A 20525-nucleotide genomic window follows, 5' to 3' on the forward strand; every position below is an offset into this window, starting at 1 on the left:
TAAGAAAGCAGTGTAAGCAAGCCATGGGTATCAGGTCAGCAAGCAGCACTCTTCCATGGCCTCTGCTTCAGTTCCTGCCCTGACTTCTCTTGGTGTGACCTGAGAGTTGTAAGATGAAATAACCCCTTTCCTCCCCAAGTTGCTTTTGGTGATGATCTTTATTATCACAGCAAGAGAAAGCAAATTAGAACGCATTACATGAAAGAGCTACAGCTAAAAAAATATGCATTATATGTTGTTTATATTCCATTCTGGAAAGGGCATTGTATGGCCTTTTAAGTTTGGTTTCAAAGCAGAAGGTGAGGGGAGGTCAAATGCAAATACATCTGGGAATAGTTCTATAGCCCCTATGTGTGTCACATGGAAGTAACTATATAGCCCAAACTGACAGATTATATGCACATATATCTTAGTAAGAAAAAAAAAATGAGTAGTGCCCATAAATAGAAATAACCTAGTGAGATGGCATGACGAATGATAAAACTTTACAACAGCAACAAAACAATATAAACCCTTAGGAAGAGTTTAATAACACACATCCAAACTGGCCCGGGGGTGGGGAGAACAAAGCATCCTGATACACGTAAAGGACATGTGGACACAGGGGAGGAACTGCTTGCTCTGTCTTCCCTGGGAAACTTCAACAGCATCAGGCTCTGCCTACTCTCTAAGCATAGTGTGTTTGAGTGTAATCACAGCAAAATCATGTGAGCTTTCTATGGATCATGCTTGGCATAGAGAAATGGTCTTATTTACAGATGACAAAAACTGACAGGAAAGTACTACCCAGGAAGAGCTGAGTACCCAGGAAGCACAGACACAATCTGTGTATAGAGGAAGTACAGCCATAGTGTGAGTACACAGGAAGCAGCCATAGTCTGAGTACACAGGAAGTACAGCCATAGTCTGAGTACACAGGAAGTACAGCCATAGTGTGAGTACACAGGAAGTACAGCCATAGTCTGAGTACACAGGAAGTACAGCCATAGTGTGAGTACACAGGAAGTACAGCCATAGTGTGAGTACACAGGAAGTACAGCCATAGTGTGAGTACACAGGAAGTACAGCCATAGTGTGAGTACACAGGAAGTACAGCCATAGTCTGAGTACACAGGAAGTACAGCCATAGTCTGAGTACACAGGAAGTACAGCCATAGTCTGAGTACACAGGAAGTACAGCCATAGTGTGAGTACACAGGAAGTACAGCCATAGTCTGAGTACACAGGAAGTACAGCCATAGTCTGAGTACACAGGAAGTACAGCCATACTCTGAGAACACAGGAAGTACAGCCATAGTGTGAGAACACAGGAAGTACAGCCATAGTCTGAGTACACAGGAAGTACAGCCATAGTCTGAGTACACAGGAAATACAGCCATAGTGTGAGTACACAGGAAGTACAGCCATAGTGTGAGTACACAGGAAGCAGCCATAGTCTGAGTACACAGGAAGTACAGCCATAGTCTGAGTACACAGGAAGTACAGCCATAGTGTGAGTACACAGGAAGTACAGCCATAGTGTGAGAACACAGGAAGTACAGCCATAGTCTGAGAACACAGGAAGTACAGCCATAGTCTGAGAACACAGGAAGTACAGCCATAGTCTGAGTACACAGGAAGTACAGCCATAGTCTGAGTACACAGGAAGTACAGCCATAGTCTGAGTACACAGGAAGTACAGCCATAGTGTGAGTACACAGGAAGTACAGACATAGTCTGAGTACACAGGAAGTACAGCCATAGTCTGAGAACACAGGAAGTACAGCCATAGTATAGTCTGAGTACACAGGAAACAGCTGCATTCTGAGTGTACAGGAGACATGGCTCACTCTGTGTACAGGAGAAGGTTGATGTAACACACAGAAGCTGGTAAGTAGAAACACCCCGGAATGAGACAGCGCCTTCATAAGGCACTGGACTAACAGGGCAAAGGAGTCATTACACTTGGGAAATAAAAGACAGGGACTCCTAATCATTACATCATTTTATAAAAAGGAAGAAAATAACCTAAAAGCCATTAGAGAAATGGACAGAAGGTACAAAGAGACAAGTCACAGAATCTCCCTGAAAACTCAGACATTCTGCTTTGCATGTGGAAGCACACAAAATGGCAGCCACACTAAAGGCCTGGCCCTGTCAGGTGAGTGGTGGTACCTTACAAGGCAGGCACAGTACATGAGCTCCCTGTGCCCAGCATTCTCAGGTCTACCTCAACCTGAAGTTACACCTCAAACAGTATGTCCCACGAGGTTAATCTAAGTGCTACAGCTCCGAGGGAAAGGTTTCCCCACTGTAGGGTAAAAGGACCAGGGAAAGAACACCCTAACCCTGACTTGACCCCAAGACCAGGGCCAAGAACTTGAAATCCCACCAATCCCTGAGCTTGCCCTAGAGTCATGCCATAGAATCACACCAATCCCCAAGCTTGCCCAAGTTTAACCACTTACCAATCTCAGGCCACCCTGGAAAGCACCCCCCCCCCCAAAAAAAAAACAAAAACCCAAAAACCAAAAAACCCAACTCTATATAAACTCTGCCTTCTGCTCAGTTCCCTGCTCCTTCTCACCGGAGCAGAGGCAGTCACCCTCCTGGGTTTTTCCCTTCCAATGAATCTCTTGTGTGAGGTTTGTTGTGCTGTGTGACACTTTCACGGGAGCCGAGCTGTAACACTTCTGCATGAGCAGAGCAGAGCTGTAACACTTTTGCTGGGGGAAACTTTCCCTTTGTGGGAAACAAAGGGAAACATTGGGGCGGGGCAGATACTTCCGCTAGGGAAACAGTTCCTTCCCTTCAGAGCTGCAACACGTACACCCACTGCAAGTGTTACAGCTCTAGAGGATAAAGTATCCTGACAATTGGGAGCCAAGGAGTAACACAAAGTCACACTACACAACAAACCTCACCCAAGAGATTTACTGGGAGGGAAACCCCCAGGACGGTGGCTGCCTCTGCTCAGGCAAGAAGCAGTGGAGACTGAGCAGAAGACAGAGTTTATATAGTGGGTTTTTTTTTTTGGGGGGGGGGTGGGCATTCCAGGGTGGGGATCAGTGGGATTTCAAGTCCTGAGCTTGGGCTTTTTACTCTGTGGGGTAGGAACTGGGTCCCATTAGGGCAGTTAGTTGTATTTTGTGGGTGGAACCTGGGGGTTGGAGGTCCTCAGGGGAGGGGCCTGGCCACTCACGTGCCTTGAAGGGCTTACACTTACCCTGAGTCACTGAGTTACAGAAGACCCAGAGGACAAGCCTATCTGGTGGAATACCATGCATGGATGGATGATTCCCGGGTACTGCTACATGCAAAAGCCATCTACAGAAAGAAAGAGAAATAAAATGTGTGCATCTCTGCCTGTCTTTACAAAGATAAACATAAACAATGACATTAATGACCAAGAAGAGGGGTGGAGGTGTGTTGGAATGCAGTCTAAGAATGAGTCATATAAGGAGAATTCTGATTGCTTGTGAGAAAACTCCGAGAAAACGAGAATCTTATGACCTCAGTTTCTTCAAAAACATGGACTTATTCTTGGAATGTGCTTTTGTGCACCTCCCAAGTGTAGCAGATAGGAGTGACTTTATTCATTACAACTGGCTATTATTTGTTTATACTCCTCTATGGAAAAATATGTTTTTGTCATGTGCGCTTATCCTTATGATTGTAAACTTTACTCATGTGACTCTTCTTAACTCTCAGGGTAGAAAGTGTCTGATGCTCTGAATAAAGTTGGCTGCTGCATGAGACGTTAGTCCGCCTTTTCCAGGCTCCACCCCCCCAGGCTCCTCTGCCTGTAGAGCGTCAACAGAGGTGAGGAAGAGACCCCCCTGCACTTGCCTCTAGTAGTGGCTCCATCCCTAGAAGCATAGTCATGCTGTGCAAACTGAAAATGGTGGGAAGGTGGTAAAAGCTCCTAAGACAAAGGCTTGCATGCACACAAACACATATTATCTTCATTTCAAGTGGAAAACAACTATCCTGAGGCAGGGCAAGGCCCAGCCCAAGAAACTTATCAACAGTGTTGACACACGTAGTCATGGGCAGGGGAGTGAACTGCAGATGGATCTTGACCTCCCTCTGGCAAGTTTGTTCTGCACAGGAATTCCAGAATTACAAGATGTGTATTTTGTTGTTGAACAAAGTACCAAATGTATGGACACTGCCAAGAGCCATAGTTTCCATTGTGGAAGGAGTTTACAGAGTTGTGGCATGGAGGATGACAGGAACTCCATGACATGGGATCAAATGTATGGGTACTGGGGCTGAGGATATAGCTCAGTGGTGCATGCTAGGCTAGCATGCATAAGGCCCTGGGTTCAACCCCCAGTCCTACCAAACAGGTAGTATAGATATGGCTCATGACTGTCCATACATGTTCATGTGTGCACATGCAGGCATGCTTGTATGTCCTGATCTGTCTACAGGAAGTGCCTAAGAGCAGACACCCAAAGAGCAACAAGGATACTCAGCTCCAGATCTCAGCCTAAAACCATTCTCCACCAAAAGGAGCCAGGGCACTTGAAACATGACTAATCCCACAGCCCAGGAGGACACACACTTCAGAGTGCTGTACACCAGAAACATTCAAAGGGGCATGTCACAAGGTAAACACCACGTACAGGGCTCCCATTGGACACATCTCACACCATAGAAACATCAGAATTAGGAATGATTTACAGAACATTGACGTTAAGTAGTAATCCCCCCCCCCACACACACACGCAGGCATAAGTATTTATAGCTGTGGAGTATCCTGTGCAGATATGTGCTTTGCAGGCTGTGTATGTGATATCTGCATGTGCATACACATGAGCATGTGTGGTATAGGCCTTCATACTGGATACATGATGTGCACACATATGTTATTTGTATGATCAGTCATATTTCATAAATGAATGTTCAGTACAGTGTGACAGAGCCAGTGGTCCCTACTGTGAAACCAGGGCAGAGACTGTCTCTGGAGGTAACCACATAACAAGACAATATAAGAAAACATAATTTTTATTTCTGTTCTTTTATAAACATGTTTATGTCCTAAGAATAAACAGCTGCAATAATGGGTGGTGGTGGAGCTCCCTGTCCTGAAGCTCTGGGTTTGTACTGTGGTCTCCTGAGGCCATGGGCACCAAGTGTGGTTCAGGGCAGGAAATACACACCAAGGGTCCCTGCAGAGCTGGGGTGGCAGGGTGTTCTTGCCTGGCTCGCTGTCCCCTCTTGGTTATGACTGGTTCCCAGTTTGAATATAAACGATCCTGTGGGCCACCTAACCATGGCAGACAGGTCTGAGCAGGCCACCGTCACACTTGGTGGTGTGTCCCGGGCTCCACAGTCTCTCCACCCTATGCCCCAGGTGTGGCTATGGCAGGGCCCAGCCTGCTGCAGGCCGACACCAGAGGCATGCTGGGAGTCCTTGGTCCTTTGCTTTGCTTTCCTGAACTGTCTTCACTGAGTTAGAAGGGTGACCACACTGCGATGCTCCTGGTGAACTCCCACCCTCTCAGGCCGGCCTAAGCAGCCGCTCCAGAAGCACCAGTTTTGTCTGCAGGTTGACATCCAAGGGTGGCAGCTTGGTCAGAGTCAGACTCACACCCGTAGTGCCCTCAATACTGGCCAGGACACGGTGTGTGTCGCTGTAGAGGGCCAGGTGCCTGGGTGCTGCCTCCATGAGGATGTGCGTGTAGTCCAGCATGCCCGCTGCTCCAGGCTGGACATCTTCCCTCTTGTCATACCTGGGAGAGAAAAGCCAACTGTCTCACACCGTCTCTCCCTACCACCTAGGTGCCACTGAAGTGACTAATAGGTGGCCTCTGTGAGAAGCAACTCCACCTGTAGCTGTAATACTACAGAAACAAACCTCCAGTCATCGTTGACCTGTAGAAACCGTGACACTCCTGTCTGGGCAGCAGCCACATCAATGTGCAGAAGAACATCTAGGAAAAGCAAACCTCAGTTAGAAGCCAACATGGTAGCTCTCTCAGGGCCAGCCTGGTCCCCGGGGAGCACCCTGTACCAACCTGTCTGGGGTGGCACCAGCTCATGTAGCCGCTGCATTGCGACACCACCAGGATAGTTGAAATGGGATACGTAGAGGGATGTGGCCGTATATGCCACATTTACCAGGATGTGTCCTATCACAAGCAGAGTTCCCATCTTGTACAGCCAAGGCTTTTTATAGTTATTCAGGCTGTAAAAAGAATGACATTCAACGAAATGCATATGGTGGCAAGAACACCAGCATATTCAGTCACATCTAGGAAAAGTGGTCCTAGAATATCAGCCCACTCCAACTTCACCAAGTCATTACAAGCAGGGAAGTTAATCAAAGATATATCTGGACAATCAGCCAAAGATCAAAAGGGCTTTGAAACCGCTCTTAATAAAAGCACCAACTTACCAGGCAGCGGTGGCACATGCCTTTAATCCCAGCACTTGAGAGGCAGAGGCAAGTGGATCTCTGTGAGTTCAAGGCCAGCCTGGTCTACAGAGTGAGTTCCAGGAAAGGTGCAAAGCTACACAGAGAAACTCTGTCTCCAAAAACCAAAAAAAAAAAAAAAAAAAAAAAGGGACCAACTCCTCATCTGGATCCACATGGTAACTAAACACAGATAAAAAGCCTGGCATTGCTGGCCTCTTTCTGCATGTCTCCTGTCTTGAGACTCTGGGTCCCCAACCTGTTTAATTCTGACTATAGATATGCCACATCCTCAAGGAGTCTTGTCTACAAGCTGATGACAGCCAATCCATTTCATGTTCCTTCATGGTTGAAGGCACAAAGTGAAGATACAAACTGAGGTATCTTACTGTCAGCTTTGACAATGTCCTGTCCCAAACCCACAGAAGGCACCTTAAAGTTGTCCTAAACCCCACAGACACATCACCTCATGATCATCTCTTCTAAATGTCATATGGGGACAGACAGATTGCTGGGACTCCCGAGCTTAGGCTAAACTTGCCTTAAAAACCTCAAGTAACCAAAGTGACTAAAATACAATCTGAAGAACTTTGTGGTTGCCCGCAGTGGCATAGGCCTGGAATCCCAGCATTGAGAAAGCTGAAGAATAAATGATGGCAAATTTGAAGCCAGCCTGGGTTACATAGCAAGATTATCTCAAAACAAAAAGGGCCGGTGACATGGCTTAGTGGGTAAAGGCACTCGCCCTGTAAGCCTGGTAACTTGAGTACAAACTCACATAAAGGTGTAGAGAGAATTGGCTCCACAAATTGGTCTTCTGACCTCCACAATCATGCCACAGCATGTGCACCCCCCATAATGCACACACATAATAATAAGTATATAAATGAAAACTTCAGATTTCCACTCAAGAGCCAATTCAAGTTTATACTAGGTTTTTAAAAAGCCTTTTCAAAAGACTCCTCAGTTTCTGCTTAGGGCAGAAGTCCAGCTCACTGCTTACTTCTGTTGTGTCTAAACAAAGCACACGGAACAAATCAAGGTTTCCAAAATGCCAGCCTGAGGACTGGCAGGCAGACTTCAACAAGAAGCCCTGTACTGAGGATCTTTCAGAATGCTCAGAATCTCCAGGCCAGAACAGCCCAACCCTGAACCAGGTCCTGGGATTGGTTCACCCTCCCTTCCTTTCCCAAGACTGTCTTTGGTTGGAGAGAGGGGCTGGCATTTTCTGTGGGGGCATGAGTGTGATATATGTGTGTACCTTTGTGCGCAAATGCACGCACTCGGGTGTGCATATGCAGAAGCCAGAGAGCATCAGGTATCCTCCTCTATCACTCTCCATCTTATTCCTTTGAGATAGTGCCTCTCATTGAACATGGAATCTGCCATTTTTTTCTGTCCCCCTTCATGGCTACCACGGTGCTGGCATTACAGGTTAACATGTTAACATTGGTGCTGGGGTCCCAAACGCAGATCCTCATACTTGTATAGCAAGCGTTCTTACCTATGGTCCATCCCCCTTCGTTGGCTTCCTGAACGCTGTGATTACAGGTGTGTACTACCAAACCCAGCTCCAAGATGTCGTTATCTTGGTCTTCTTGGTCAGTTTCTGGGAACAGCTTTACATGCATTCTCTAAGTCATCCTGTTGAAGTCAGTTTGCTCCTACACTGATCTACATTCTTTTTTTTTTTTTTTTTTTTTTGAGACAGGGTTTCTCTGTGTAGCTTTGCAACTTTCCTGGAACTCGCTTTAGAGACCAGGCTGGCCTCGAACTCACAGAGATCCGCCTGCCTCTGCCTCCCAAGTGCTGGGATTAAAGGCGTGCGCCACCACCGCCCGGCTCTGATCTAGATTCTTTTACATTTATTTATTTATAAAGGGTCTCCTGTAGTCTAGGCCGATCTTGAAATGGCTATATAGCCAAAGATGACCTTGAACCTCCACCTCCTGAACGGTTACAGGCACGTAAAGTGCACCTAATTGCTGTGGTGCTGCGACAGAATCAAGAGCGCTGTGCATGCTGGGCAGGTACTCTACAAACTGAGCTCTATCCCAGCCCTTTTCTGATTTTCATTTTTGAAAAAGACCCATTCTATAGCACAGGAGGATCTGAAATTCATTGTGTAGCTTGGGATGGCTGAAGTTGGTGTTCTCCAGTACTGGGATTACAGGTGAGTCACTACACCTGCCCTGCCTAGATCGCTGTGGGCAATGAGTGCTCGGCCCCCCTTCCCTGAGGTTTGCCTTTAAGACCCGATTGGGTCTATAAGATCATAGCTTGAACCTAGTTCCTAAGCTGCAGCTTAGGTCACCCCAAATAAACTCTGGGCTGTCGTCTGTTCTGTCTCAGCTGATGGGACATGGCCTTGCCTTAGTTTTCACTGTCAGTCAGCTGAGACTGGCCTTCAACAATGGCAGTTAGCAGCTGTGACAGAGACCTTCGGCCCACAGAAAGGAGAATGTTGGCTCTCTGGTCCTTTAAGAAATAGTCTACAGTCTACCAACCACATTTTTAAACTGTTGGCCTCAAACAAAGATTTTCAGCACAATTTCACCCACTCTATCCGAACTAAGGGACCTGGGTAAACTATGACAGGATTTCTAAAAAGTGGTGCATGCCTATTTAAAAAAAAAAAAAAAAAAAAAAAAAAAAAAGGTCGGGCAGAGGGGGCGCACGCTTTTTATCCCAGCATTTGGGAGGCAGGCAGATCTGTGAGTTTGAGGCTAGCATCATCTACAAAGCAAGTTCCAGGACAGCCATGGCTATTACACAAAGAAATCCTGTCTCGAAAAACAAAAAACAGAACAATAAGAGGAGGTGTCCTCCACAAACCTGCTCTTGCACACTAATTAACACCCAGCTTCACCTGTGACTCAAGCCAGGGTCTGCACCTTTCATGGAACTCTGAGCTGACCCAAGGCAGAAAGCACACAAGAGAAAAGCAGCAAGAGGCACACTGTGATTTGAGTGAGAAACCAGCAAACTCACTCATTTTTTTTGTTTTTGATATTTTGAGACAAAGTCTCACTATATAGAGCACACAAGCCTTGAACTCACAGAGAGCCCCCTGCTTCTGTCTCCCAAATGCTGGGATCAAAGGTATATGCTACCACACCCAGCACAAAAAACCTATTTCTAATGGAGCTTTAAAACTATCTACCAGCTGGGTAATCCCCAGCACCCCCAGAAAATATAGTAAAAAATGAAAGAGCAGACAAGTATCCTGAGGATGAAACCCTCACACATAGGTGCAGCCTCTGGCAGCCATGATGTTGAGCGCAGGGAAGGTATAGATGATGAACCGCAGTTCCTTATGCGGCAGGAGCGAATACAAAGCCACAAATCCCAGGCTTGGCAGGGCCAGTGCATGGGTCCTCCTGTCCACTGCACCCAGGGGGATGAAGAGAAGGCTGCAGCCCAGGCCTCGGGGCAGGGCAGAGTAGAAATACCAGAGGAGCGGGGAGGTCTTGAGGTCAGGTTAAGGAGGCACGACATTGTTAGAGGTTGAGTCACCGTCCACTGAATGGAGCTAGGACAGTAACAGCATCAGGACTGAAGTGACCCCAAAGACAGTTATGCCAAAAGACACAGCAGAGACCTGCTTAGGAGTTATGGGGATGAAGGATCCTGGGCACAGCATATTCAGCTACAGTACAGCCCCAGAGGACTATGTTCCTTTATCCTTCACAGTATCAATAGTTGAGGATGGCATGTCGTCAAGTCATAGCTAAGCTGTCCTTTCTGACCAAGAGCCCATCGGAAGTACTCGGTGATAAATGTTTTTAAAGGCAGACTACTCTGTGAACCACGGGTACAACTAGGTGATGCTAGCCAGGCAGTGGTGGCACACGCTTTTAATCCCAGCACTCGGGAGGCAGAGGCAGATGGATCTCTGTGAGTTTGAAGCCAGCCTGGTCTACAGAGTGAGTTCCAGAACAGGCTCCAAAGCTACACAGAGAAACCCTGTCTCGAAGAAAAAAAAAAAAAAAAAAGAGTAGGCAATGCTGAGGGAGATATTGACACAGGATAGGTAGGAGACAGCATGGGCCTCAGTGCCACCCAGGGCCAGTGAGTCCCAGGTGTGACCTTAGATAGCCACCCTACCTGTGTCGGACCAGTTGCCTGACAGGGAGACAGGAGATCGAGGCCAGGGTCCTGGGGCTCACTAGCCTTGCACTTCTACTCCAATACTGAAAGGATACGCCCCAGTTGGAACTTTTGTTCAGGACAGTGTTGTACCAAAGCACCTCTCCTTCTGGCCATACAAGGTATCTCCAGAAATAGGAGTCCACAGCAACCGTCAGTCCTAATAAAAGAACAGAAGTGTCCTCAGTAAGGAACATAGGCAACTATAAAATTCAAGCCTCAACCCACACACATGTGCACTGTGCTTAACTGCCCCCATAAAGTGGCTGCCTGGCCACAGAAACTACCAGCAGCTTTCCATAAAAGGAGCTGGTAGTGTGTGACACCATTTCCCATCAAGTATTATCCCCAGCACAGAACACACTGCCCCCTCCTGCCTGGCCAAGAAGCTTGAAGGACAGTGGGTGGATGCAGGCTTCCAGGTAGAAGCCACCACTAGAGAAAGAACTGGGATGTTCTACTGATGCCAACTTCAGATCATCTTATTCCACCTTAAAATAAATTGGGGCTGGAGAGAGATGATTCAGTAGTTAACAGTGCATACTGCTCTTTCAGAAGACCCAAGTTCAGTTCCCAGAACCCATAAAGGAAGGCTCAAAACTGCCTGTTACTCCAGTTCCAGGAAATACAACATCGTCTTCTGGATTCTATGGGTGCCTACAATCACACACAACATATTACCACAATGGGATACTTGTATAAATACATAATTAAAAATAAAATAAAGATTTTTTTAAAAATCTTTTCATCTTTTGGGGGCCAGTGGTAAAGGCACTTGCTGCCAAGCCTGATGATCTGAGTTCAATCCCTGAGGTCTACATGGTGGAAGGAGAGAACTGACTCCCACAAGTTGTGCTCTGACCTCCAGATATGCATTGTAGCACTGTAGTGTGCACAGGCTCATGTGTGGCCATGCACACGCACATACACAGACACACACACAGACACAGACACACACACACACACAAAAAAGTGTAATAAAACAACAACAAAAAAAAACAAATATCAAGAGTTGAGACAACCACTTAGTAAAGAGCTGCCCTTGCAAGCTTGAAGGCCTGAGTTCCATCCCACAGCCCACATAAAAAGCTAAGAACAGGTTGGGTGCATGCTTTTAATCCCAGGGCTCAGGAGGCAGGTGGATCTCTATGAACTCAAGGCCAACCTTGTCTTTTTTTTTTTTTTTTTTTTTTTCAAGACAGGGTTTCTCTGTGTAGTTTTGGTGCCTGTTCTGGATCTCATTCGTAGATCTCATTCTCAAAAACACAGAGATCCGCCTGGCTCTGCCTCCTGAGTGCTGGGATTAAAGGTGTATGCCACCACCACCCTGCTCAAGGTCAACCTTGTCTACAGAGTAAGTTCTAGGACAGCCAGGGCTATAGATAGATAGATAGATAGATAGATAGATAGATAGATAGATAGATAGATAGATAGATAGATAGATCGATCGATCGATCTCCAGGTATGAGGCTGGAGAGATGCCTTAGCACACCCATATGGTTGCTAACAACTGTCCATAACTCCAGTTCCTGGGGGTTTGATACCTTCTATGGCCTCCATGGGCACCAGGTGCACATGCAGTACACAGACATGCATGCAGGCAAAGTACCCATACACATAGAATAGGAATAAATATTTCTCAAAAAATCTAGAAAAACAAAATCAAACCAAGGTGGCTAACTCAGTGAGGAACGACACTGAGGTTGACCTTTGGATGCTACACACACACACACACACACACACACAAAGTTTCAAACGGGCACACTTGTAATTTCAGCACTATGGAGGCTAACACAGGAGGAGCCTGAATTTGAGGCCAGCCTGGGCTACACAGTGAGTGTGGTGGTTTGAAAAAGAATGGCCCCTATAGGCTAAGAAATTTGAATATTTGGTTCCTAGTTGGAAGAGGTTTAAGAATGATTGGATGTGGCCTTACTGGAGGAGGTGTGTCTCTGGAGCTGGGCTTTGAGGTTTCAAATGAGCCCACACCAGGCCCAGTCTCAATCTCTCTGTTTCTGCCTGCTGCCTGTAGATCAGGATGTGAGCTCTGACCTACTGCTCCAGCACCATGCCTGCCTGCTGCCAAGCTTCCTGCCATGATGGCCATGGACTAACCTTCTGAAACTGTAAGCCAGCCCCACAATGAAAAGCTTTCTTTTAAAGCAGCTTTGGTCACGGTGTCTCTTCACAACAACAGAACAGTAACTAAAACAGTAGGACTCTGTCTCAAAACACCAAAACCAAAACCGAAATACACAGACAAACCGAGACGCTGACTTACCCAGACAGAGAATCCCTGCTGGGATGGCGTGCTGGAACAATCTGGCTACAGACAATCTTCTTTGGTACAAGGTCAGCAGCAGCATAAGGCCCAGCAGCATGCACAGCTCAGCCCTGAAGCCAATAATGGCGAAGGCTGAGAGCCAGACAAAGAGGGCCCACCTATGCTGCAGCCAGGCTGTGAGGGCCGGCAGAACTGAAAAACACAGAACACACACCAGGGGACTCACTCTCTCTTTCTTTCTTTCTTTCCTTCCTTCCTTCCTTCCTTCCTTCCTTCCTTCCTTCCTTCCTTCCTTCCTTCCTTCCTTCTTTCTTTCTTTCTTTCCTTTCTCTCTCTCTCCCTCCCTCCCTCCCTCCCTCCCTCCCTCCTTCCCTCCCTTTCTTTTTTTTTTTGGGGGGGGGGTGTTTCGAGACAGGGTTTCTCTGTGTAACAATCCTGGCTGCTATGGAACTACAGCCCAGGCTGGCCTCAAACTCAGCCATCCGCCGGCCTCTGCCTCTGGAGTGCTGGGATCAGGGGTGTGCACCACCACCAGGCTCACTTTCTTATTACAAAAGGCACATAGACAAATCACTCTACAGGGGCTGCAGCAATGCTCAGCCACTCAAAGACTCTTGCAGCGGACCCAGGTTCCACTCCAGCACCCACGTGGCAGCTCACAGCGGTCTGCAACTCCAGTTTCAGAGGACCTGATGCCCTCTTCTGGCCTCTGCAGGCACTGCATACACACGATGTGCTTAAATGCATTCAGAACACTCCTATACACAAAATAAAAATAAATCTTAAAAGAAGCTGTGACTGCTCAGTCCGGCAGTTTAAGATAGGAGGCTCTAGCTTTCAAGGCAGCCTGGACTACACAGCAGGACTATGTCCCTCCCGAAACACATCCAGACAAACTTCAAAGACGCCTACTTGCCTGTTGGGGTGGCACACAGGTACTCCAGGGTAGCATTTTCTACAAAGTCCCAGCCTGAATACAGAGACCCCTGCTTCCATAGCAGGAGACCCTGAGCAGTTTGAGGAGCCGATGGGGTAGGTGGGGGCAGTGCTGTGGGTAGATGTGTGTGTGCTTAGCTGAAGTGAGGAGTCAAGAAGGCACCTCCTGAAGCTACATACCCAGAGCCAGGGCCAACACGTTGGGGAGCGTCCGTGTACAGTAGAACATGAGGTGAAACTGTGTGGCTGATATCCAGCAGAACATGGCAGCCACCGTGGGCCCAAACTGTCGTCTCACTTCCTTTTGTAATGTCCAGAGTCCAGAAATCACACCCAGTCCCAGGACTCCTCTGACTGCATCGAATGAACAACAAAATCATGCCGTGAGTACCCCAAGAGCACACGTGGATGAAGCAGCCAGGGGCCCGTGGGGTCTCCCTCGCAGTGCTAGTCAGTGACAATGTGCAGGGGACTACCTGGGAGTGCACATTAGGTCCCAGACGTGGCCACTAGAGACCCGGGGCCCGTGTTTGCACCGAGACTTTACACCACCCAAGCTTCTTTCTTCCTTTCAGCCCCACAGGCCTGGCTGAGCGTTTGCTAACTGCTGGGCAGAGCTGGGGAGCAGTGTTGGGAGGGCAGGGTAACCAGAGACCTCTAGACTGGGGCGGGGGGGGGGGTGGGGGGGGTGGGGGGGGGTGGGGACAGTGCTGATGAGGGCTCAACTCAAAAACAACCCTGTGAAGCATCCAGATCATGATGTGGTGGCAACACCAGCTGCAGGGCAGGGAGATGATGGGGAGCTATCACTGGAGCAAGTGATCTTAGGTGAGGCAGGCACCCCTGGACTGGGTCGGTCCACACAGCCTGAGTAGACAAGCCTTATTAGCCACTGGCCAGTGGTGCCAAGGCCTAGAGTGATGGGACAAGAAACTGATGGCCATGGGAACGGCCCCAGGATGGGAACTGCAGACATTTAGAAGCTGACCCAGGCATTCAGAGCGGGCCCTGCCCAGCACCAGGCTTCTCTCTTCCTGCATACTAATGGATACTGGACTCAAAGCACAGATGTCTCACTTTGGGGCCTGTGACCATGAGAGTCTAGGTCCAGATGCTGTACTGATGCTACCAGGGAGCTTGTCTGTTACTTCTGTTTACGATGCCCAGGCAAAGCTCTTTTACTTTCTTCAAGATCCCATCTGCTCTATCTGTCACCTGAATCCTAGGGCTCCTCCTGGTTCCCATCTTTCCAAACGTCTGCTGAGTCCTGGACAAGGACGGTTGATCACACAACCTCCATTCTAGGATGGCTATCATAACCCTGAGAGGAATCGTTTGGGCCTCTTGCAGGAGCTGGCATCATCAGAAATCCCATGCTGAGAACAAAATGTCACTGTGCAAAGGCGGCTGGCATACTCACCACAGATTTCCTTCGGGGCTGAGGCTTGGCCCTGCCCCATTAGAGGCATTGATCCCACCTTCCCTGCGGCTGCAGCCTGCGAGCTGCCCTGGGCAAAGGCAGGTCTCCCCACCCTAGTCAGCCTTTCTGAGAAGTAGGCTGTGTTTCCCTCGGGAATTCAGCTTTTAAAGCTTTCCATGGGGGCTGGAGAATTGGCTCAGGGGTTAAGAGCAGTGTCTGCTCTTCCAGAGGTTCAATTCCCAGCACCCACATGACAGTTCACACCTGTCTATAACTCCAGTTTCAGGGGATCCGACACCTTCACACAGATATGCATGGCAAAACCACAAATGTATATGAAATTTAAAAAAGAAGGAAAAAAAAAAGGCTTTCCACTTCCACATAGGCTAGACAAACTGAAATCTTACTATGGCCAGCTGAGTGAGACACAATAAAATGTTCTGAAGTGGAAAAGTGTGATTGTTGGCTAAAAAGATGTCAGGTTATCGAACAATGTGTAGAATGTTCTTAACCTAGTATGAAAAAAAAAAGTATGGGGTTGGGGATTTAGCTCAGTGGTAGAGTGTTTGCCAAATGAGCACAAAGGCCCTGGGTTCGGTCCTCGGTTTGGTGGTGCTGGATGGGTGGGTATGAGAGATGGCTTAGTGTGGTGGTGGTGCACGCCTTTAAACCTGGCACGCAGGAGGCAGAGACAGGCAAATTTCTATGAGTTTGAGGCCAGCTTAGTCTACAGTATGCACTCCAGGACCACATCTCAAAAAAAAACAAAAACAAAAACAAAAACAAAAAAGAGGTGGGGGTGCTGAAGAAATGGCTCAGCAGTTAGGAGTACTTACAGAGGACCTGAATTCAGTTCCCACTAATCACATGGTGGCTCACAACCATCTGTAACTCCAGTTCCAAGGGATCTGCTCCATTCTAACTACCATGGACACCAGACATGTACATGGTGCACATGCATATGTGTGGCAAAACACTCATGCATATTAAAAAAAAAAAGTATGGATCCCAACTATAGAAGTGGGGTGACTGCTGATCTCCAGCACGGCAGTATGTCACCAATGGAGGACTCTCTTTAAAACAGCTAGAGAAGCCAAGTGTGGTGGCACACACCTACCAAACCAGCTCTCAGAGGCAGGAGGGAGGAGGCCATCCTGGGCTACACAGTGAAACCCTGGCTTAAAACAAGCAAACAAGCAAATAAATAAATTAATAAAAATAAAAAGAGGAGGCCGAGTGGTGGTGGTGCACACCTTTAATCCCAGCACTCGGGAGGCAGAGGCAGGTGGATCTCTGTGAGTTTGAGGCCAGCCTGGTCCACAGAGCAAGTTCTAAGACAGGCTTCAAAGCTACACAGAGAAACCCTGTCTCAAAAAAAATAAATAAAATAAATTAAAAATTAAAAACAAACAAACAAATAAATAAAAAGAGGAGCCACAGTGTTCCCAATACTCCAAAACAAGTATTGTAAGAAACAAATAACAAAAAGCTAAGTGCTCTGGTCTGATTGCTATATCATACACCTGTGCTAAAATACTGTATCGTGTCCTACTAGCAAGAATAAATCTTCTGCATCACTGAAAAAATATGTGTACAGAGAAGGGCCCAGGGGCTCTGTATGCAGACCCGTGTGATGATCTTGAGGTCCGCCTGCACATCCCCTGTGGAATATGCAGACTCTGCAACAGCCGAGGCTCTGTGAGTTACTACTGAGACCCTCCAGCTGAAACAGGGGCAGGGGGAATTGTCACACCTTCTTCACTAGCCCTGCATCTAAAAGTACGTCATGAGGAATTCAGTGGCATCTAGGCTACAGCTCCTGCTTGCTTGTCCCAGGTCTGGTGACAAGACTACAGTGAATCCCGCCAACGCCAACCCCACACCCCCACCCCGCCCCACCTGGGATCATGTGATGCTGCCACAGTTCTCATCCACGTGAGGCCCTTACCTGTCAACTGAGAATAAAACTTGGATACTTCCAACAGCGAAAGCACATAAACCACAGGACTGGAGAACACTGCGATCAGCAGTGGCCCAAGGAATGTCCTGGGAACGACTCCAGGAAACTCGTGGTGGTCGTACTGCAAGGAGAAGGGGCGGTCAGCACAGAGCTGGGGAAGTAGAGCAGGTCTCAGCGCCAGGCCGCAGCCTCACCTTGTCTATGTCCAGCTGGTGGTACAGTAGGTCATGTGTAGCCTGTAGGTTGAAGCTTTCCTCTACCTTGGTATAGGGACAGGCCACAAGGTGGATGGCAGCTACCGTGACCAACAGCCCCAGAAACAGCAGTGGTTGCCCGCCGGATGATTTCTTTTTCCTTTTCTTCTTTTTTTGGTTTTTCGAGACAGGGTTTCTCTGTGTAGCCTTGGCTGTCCTGGAACTCCCTCTGTGGACCAGGCTGGCCTCAAGCTGACAGAGATCCTCCTGTCTCTGCCTCCCGGGTGCTGAAATGAAAGGTGTGCCGTCCGACTTGCCTGATGATTTCTTGCCAGCCATGTGGGGCTTTAAACTTCATGTACCTTCACAGAACCGAAGACAAGAAGTATCGAACATTAACACTGTCGCCCTATATATCCCGACAGAACAGAATCACGGCTCCTAAACCTCCGGACTCTGCTTGAGGTCACACCGGTAAGATGTGGGGGGAGAGGAAGCAATGGCCCTTATGATGGCTATTCTTTGTCAACTTTACATCTGGAATTAACTAAAACCCAAGCAGCTGATACACCTTTGGGGGGCTGTTTCTTAAGTAAATCTTCTGAGGCGGGAAGCTCCACCTTTAGTCTGGGCCACACCTGCTGCTGGCTGCCTACATAAAGAACACATGGAAGAAGAAGGCTTGCTCTCTTTGCCTGTTTGCTCTTCCTCACTCTCGCTGGCAAGTCCATTCCTTCATTGGCAATAGAGCCTACTTCCTCAGGGCTCCAGTGTATACTGAAGACCATCTGAAACACTCAGCCCTGTGGACTGAATAACTACTGGACCCTTGGATCTTCCGTTGGTAGACAGCCATTGTTGGACTAGCTAGACCACAGCCTGTAAGCCATTCTCAAAAATCCCCTATATACATACGAATATATGTAAGTATACACACACACACACACACACACACACACACACACACACACACACTTATATTTCATTCTTTCAGTTCTGTTCTTAGAGAACCCTGACCAACACACCTTTTTAATTTTTTGAAAATTATTTTTTATGTGTATGGGTGTTTTGCCTTCATGTATACCTAGGCATCTGATCCCCTGGAATTGGAGTTACAGATAGTTGTGAGGCGATATGTGGGTGCTAGGAATTGAATCTTGGTCCTCTAAAAGAATAGTCAGCATTCCTAACCACAGAGTTCTCTCTCCAGCCCCAGCCCTTTGAAATATAATAATTCTCATAATTCCTATTGTCTTGGTTAGGGTTTATATTGCTGTGATAAAACACCATGACCAGGAACAGCTTGGGGAGAAAGGGGTTTATTTCATCTTACAGTCCATCATCCGAGGAAATCAGAGGCAGGAACCTGGAGGGAGGAACTGATGCAGAGGTCAAGAAGGAGTGCTGCTTACTGGCTTGCTCCTCATGGCTTGCTCAGCCTGCTTTCTTATAGCACCCAGGACCACCAGCCCAGGGATGGCACAGCCCACAGTGAGTTGGGCTCTCTCACATCATCAACCAAGAAAATGCTCCAAAGGCTTTCATCACCTCTGCATGAAGGCATGTCATGAGGACTTTAGTGGAATGTAAATAAAGCACAGCTGGCATTTGCTTGTCCTAAGTTTGGCTGCATGGCAACAGAGGGTCTGGCCAACACCCCACCTGACTACGGTCACCTGTGTTAGACACAATAGAATGTACTGAACTGGAAAGTGTGATTGTTGACTAAAAGAAAAATGTCAGGTCATGGAACACTGTTCTCAACCCAGCATAAAAACAGGGGCATGGTGATGCACGCCCTTAACTCCAGCACTTGGGAGGCTGAGACAGGAGGAACTAGAGTTCAAGGCCAACCTGGGCAACTTGGTAAGAGCACAAAGCCCTGGGTTCAATCCCCAGAACCACATAAAACCCAGCTGTGCTAGAAAATATGTGTATCTCCAGCACCTAGGAGGTAGAGGCAAGAGGATCAGAAGCTCAAGGTCATCCTTGGTTCCAGGCCAGCCTTCACTATGTGAGACCCAGTCTCAAAAGAGGAGGGAGGGACCCACGTCACTGAGGCAGCAGCAGTCCAACCATCTGCTCCTCATACCTTTGAAGGAAACCCAAGTTTTAGGGTGAATATTATCCACAGAACTCACCTGATCCTCCTCCCTCCCAGCCAGGGCACTTCCTCACAGCCAGATAGGGATGCTTTCTGCTGAGGACCAACAGTAGCTATTTTCAAAGACAACAGAAGACCAGAGTGAGTTGGAATGCTCAACTAGGAGCAAAAAACAACATAAGATATTCACCAGTACAAAAAAAACCACCTACCACGGGAATGGGGGGAGCTGCTGGGCAGACAGATGGCTAATCGCCTTCCAGCAGCCAAGTTCAAAAAGGCCATACTGTTAGCAAATGTGACTGGAGAAGGAGGGCACCTCAGATTAGGTAGTACCCTTCAAAGATCCTGTTGTCCCTGTCAATTGGGATTCCAAGGCTTCCGCGGGAATTGTCGGAATCATTCGTTCAAATTGTGGCTTTAAGCTGGAAACATAAATGATCTGGTGCAAATGAGGCCTACTTGTCAACCAAAGACCAGATGAAACCGCATTATTTGTACAAACAGGTGTTCTCTAAAATCTAGATAATGCATATTACTTCTCAATCAAGTCATTCAAAAATCGTTAGGTCACTGTGTGCCCGCTGCCTGAGGCCCCCCTGCGGAAATACTGGGCCCCCAAACACATTGAGCCGGTCCCCAGGAGCAGAGCTTAGTTTACAGGTGACAAGGCGGCCGCCCGGTGAGGAGGGTGGGGGAAGGCTGAAAGGTCCAGGCCTCGGGTGCGATGGCCAGCCCCCAGGGACATGCTCCGCCCCTAAGTCCGATCCCCAGGTGAGGTGTTCAGCCCCCCCGGTGAGGAACTCAAAGGCCGTCACGCTCGGAAGAGCCCCAGCCTCGCCACCTCCCGAGTACCTCAATCCCCACGGCGAGCGCTGAACTCTTCAGCTCACTCTCCTCTCTCGTCCTGACCCCTCGGAGTTTAGCAGACTGCCCTCAGCAGGAAGCGGGCGGCGGAAACGCAGCCCAGAAACGAAGTCCTCGCCCAAACTTAATATGGCCACCATCGCCCAGACTGGCAACCGAGGAAGGCGCGCTTACTTCCGGCCCGGAGTAAAGATGGCCGCCGCGGGCC

At 48.1% G+C, this 20525-nt stretch overlaps 1 protein-coding gene across 4 annotated transcripts; it reads right to left on the minus strand.

The window, feature by feature from the left end:
* Nucleotides 1-4976: 4976 nt before the first annotated feature.
* On the minus strand, nt 4977-20505 carry Alg12 (ALG12 alpha-1,6-mannosyltransferase). 4 transcript variants are annotated; one of them, XM_076556532.1, is made up of 12 exons: nt 20306-20500; nt 19663-19875; nt 19488-19563; nt 17347-17708; nt 17141-17273; nt 13953-14126; nt 12834-13028; nt 10609-10712; nt 9649-9872; nt 6006-6175; nt 5846-5921; nt 4977-5720 (listed from the first exon to the last, which is right to left on the minus strand). In XM_076556532.1, the coding sequence occupies exons 4-12, from the start codon at nt 17683-17685 to the stop codon at nt 5489-5491; spliced, it is 1647 nt and encodes a 548-aa protein (XP_076412647.1). In that variant the 5' UTR covers nt 17686-17708; nt 19488-19563; nt 19663-19875; nt 20306-20500; the 3' UTR covers nt 4977-5488. The 4 variants fall into 4 exon arrangements, with proteins under 4 accessions (XP_076412647.1, XP_076412648.1, XP_076412649.1 ...); XM_076556533.1 differs by lacking the exon at nt 19663-19875 and having other exon boundaries at nt 20306-20505; XM_076556534.1 differs by lacking the exon at nt 9649-9872 and having other exon boundaries at nt 10511-10712; nt 20306-20446.
* Nucleotides 20506-20525: the final 20 nt, after the last annotated feature.

Source organism: Peromyscus maniculatus, chromosome 20, assembly GCF_049852395.1.
Source record: "Peromyscus maniculatus bairdii isolate BWxNUB_F1_BW_parent chromosome 20, HU_Pman_BW_mat_3.1, whole genome shotgun sequence".
NCBI classification, from domain to species: Eukaryota; Metazoa; Chordata; class Mammalia; order Rodentia; family Cricetidae; genus Peromyscus; species Peromyscus maniculatus.

Bases quoted from the DNA above. Each gene is read 5' to 3' on its own strand.
- Alg12 (XM_076556533.1), bottom strand. From the start codon at position 17,685: ATGGCTGGCAAGAAATCATCAGGCAAGTCGGACGGCACACCTTTCATT. The intron at 10,713-12,833 runs GTAAGTCAGCGT...TTCTTTTATTAG, and splicing joins AGCAGGGATTCTCTGTCTGG to GACTGACGGTTGCTGTGGAC. The intron at 5,721-5,845 runs GTTTGTTTCTGT...TTTCTCTCCCAG, and splicing joins CAGGTCAACGATGACTGGAG to GTATGACAAGAGGGAAGATG.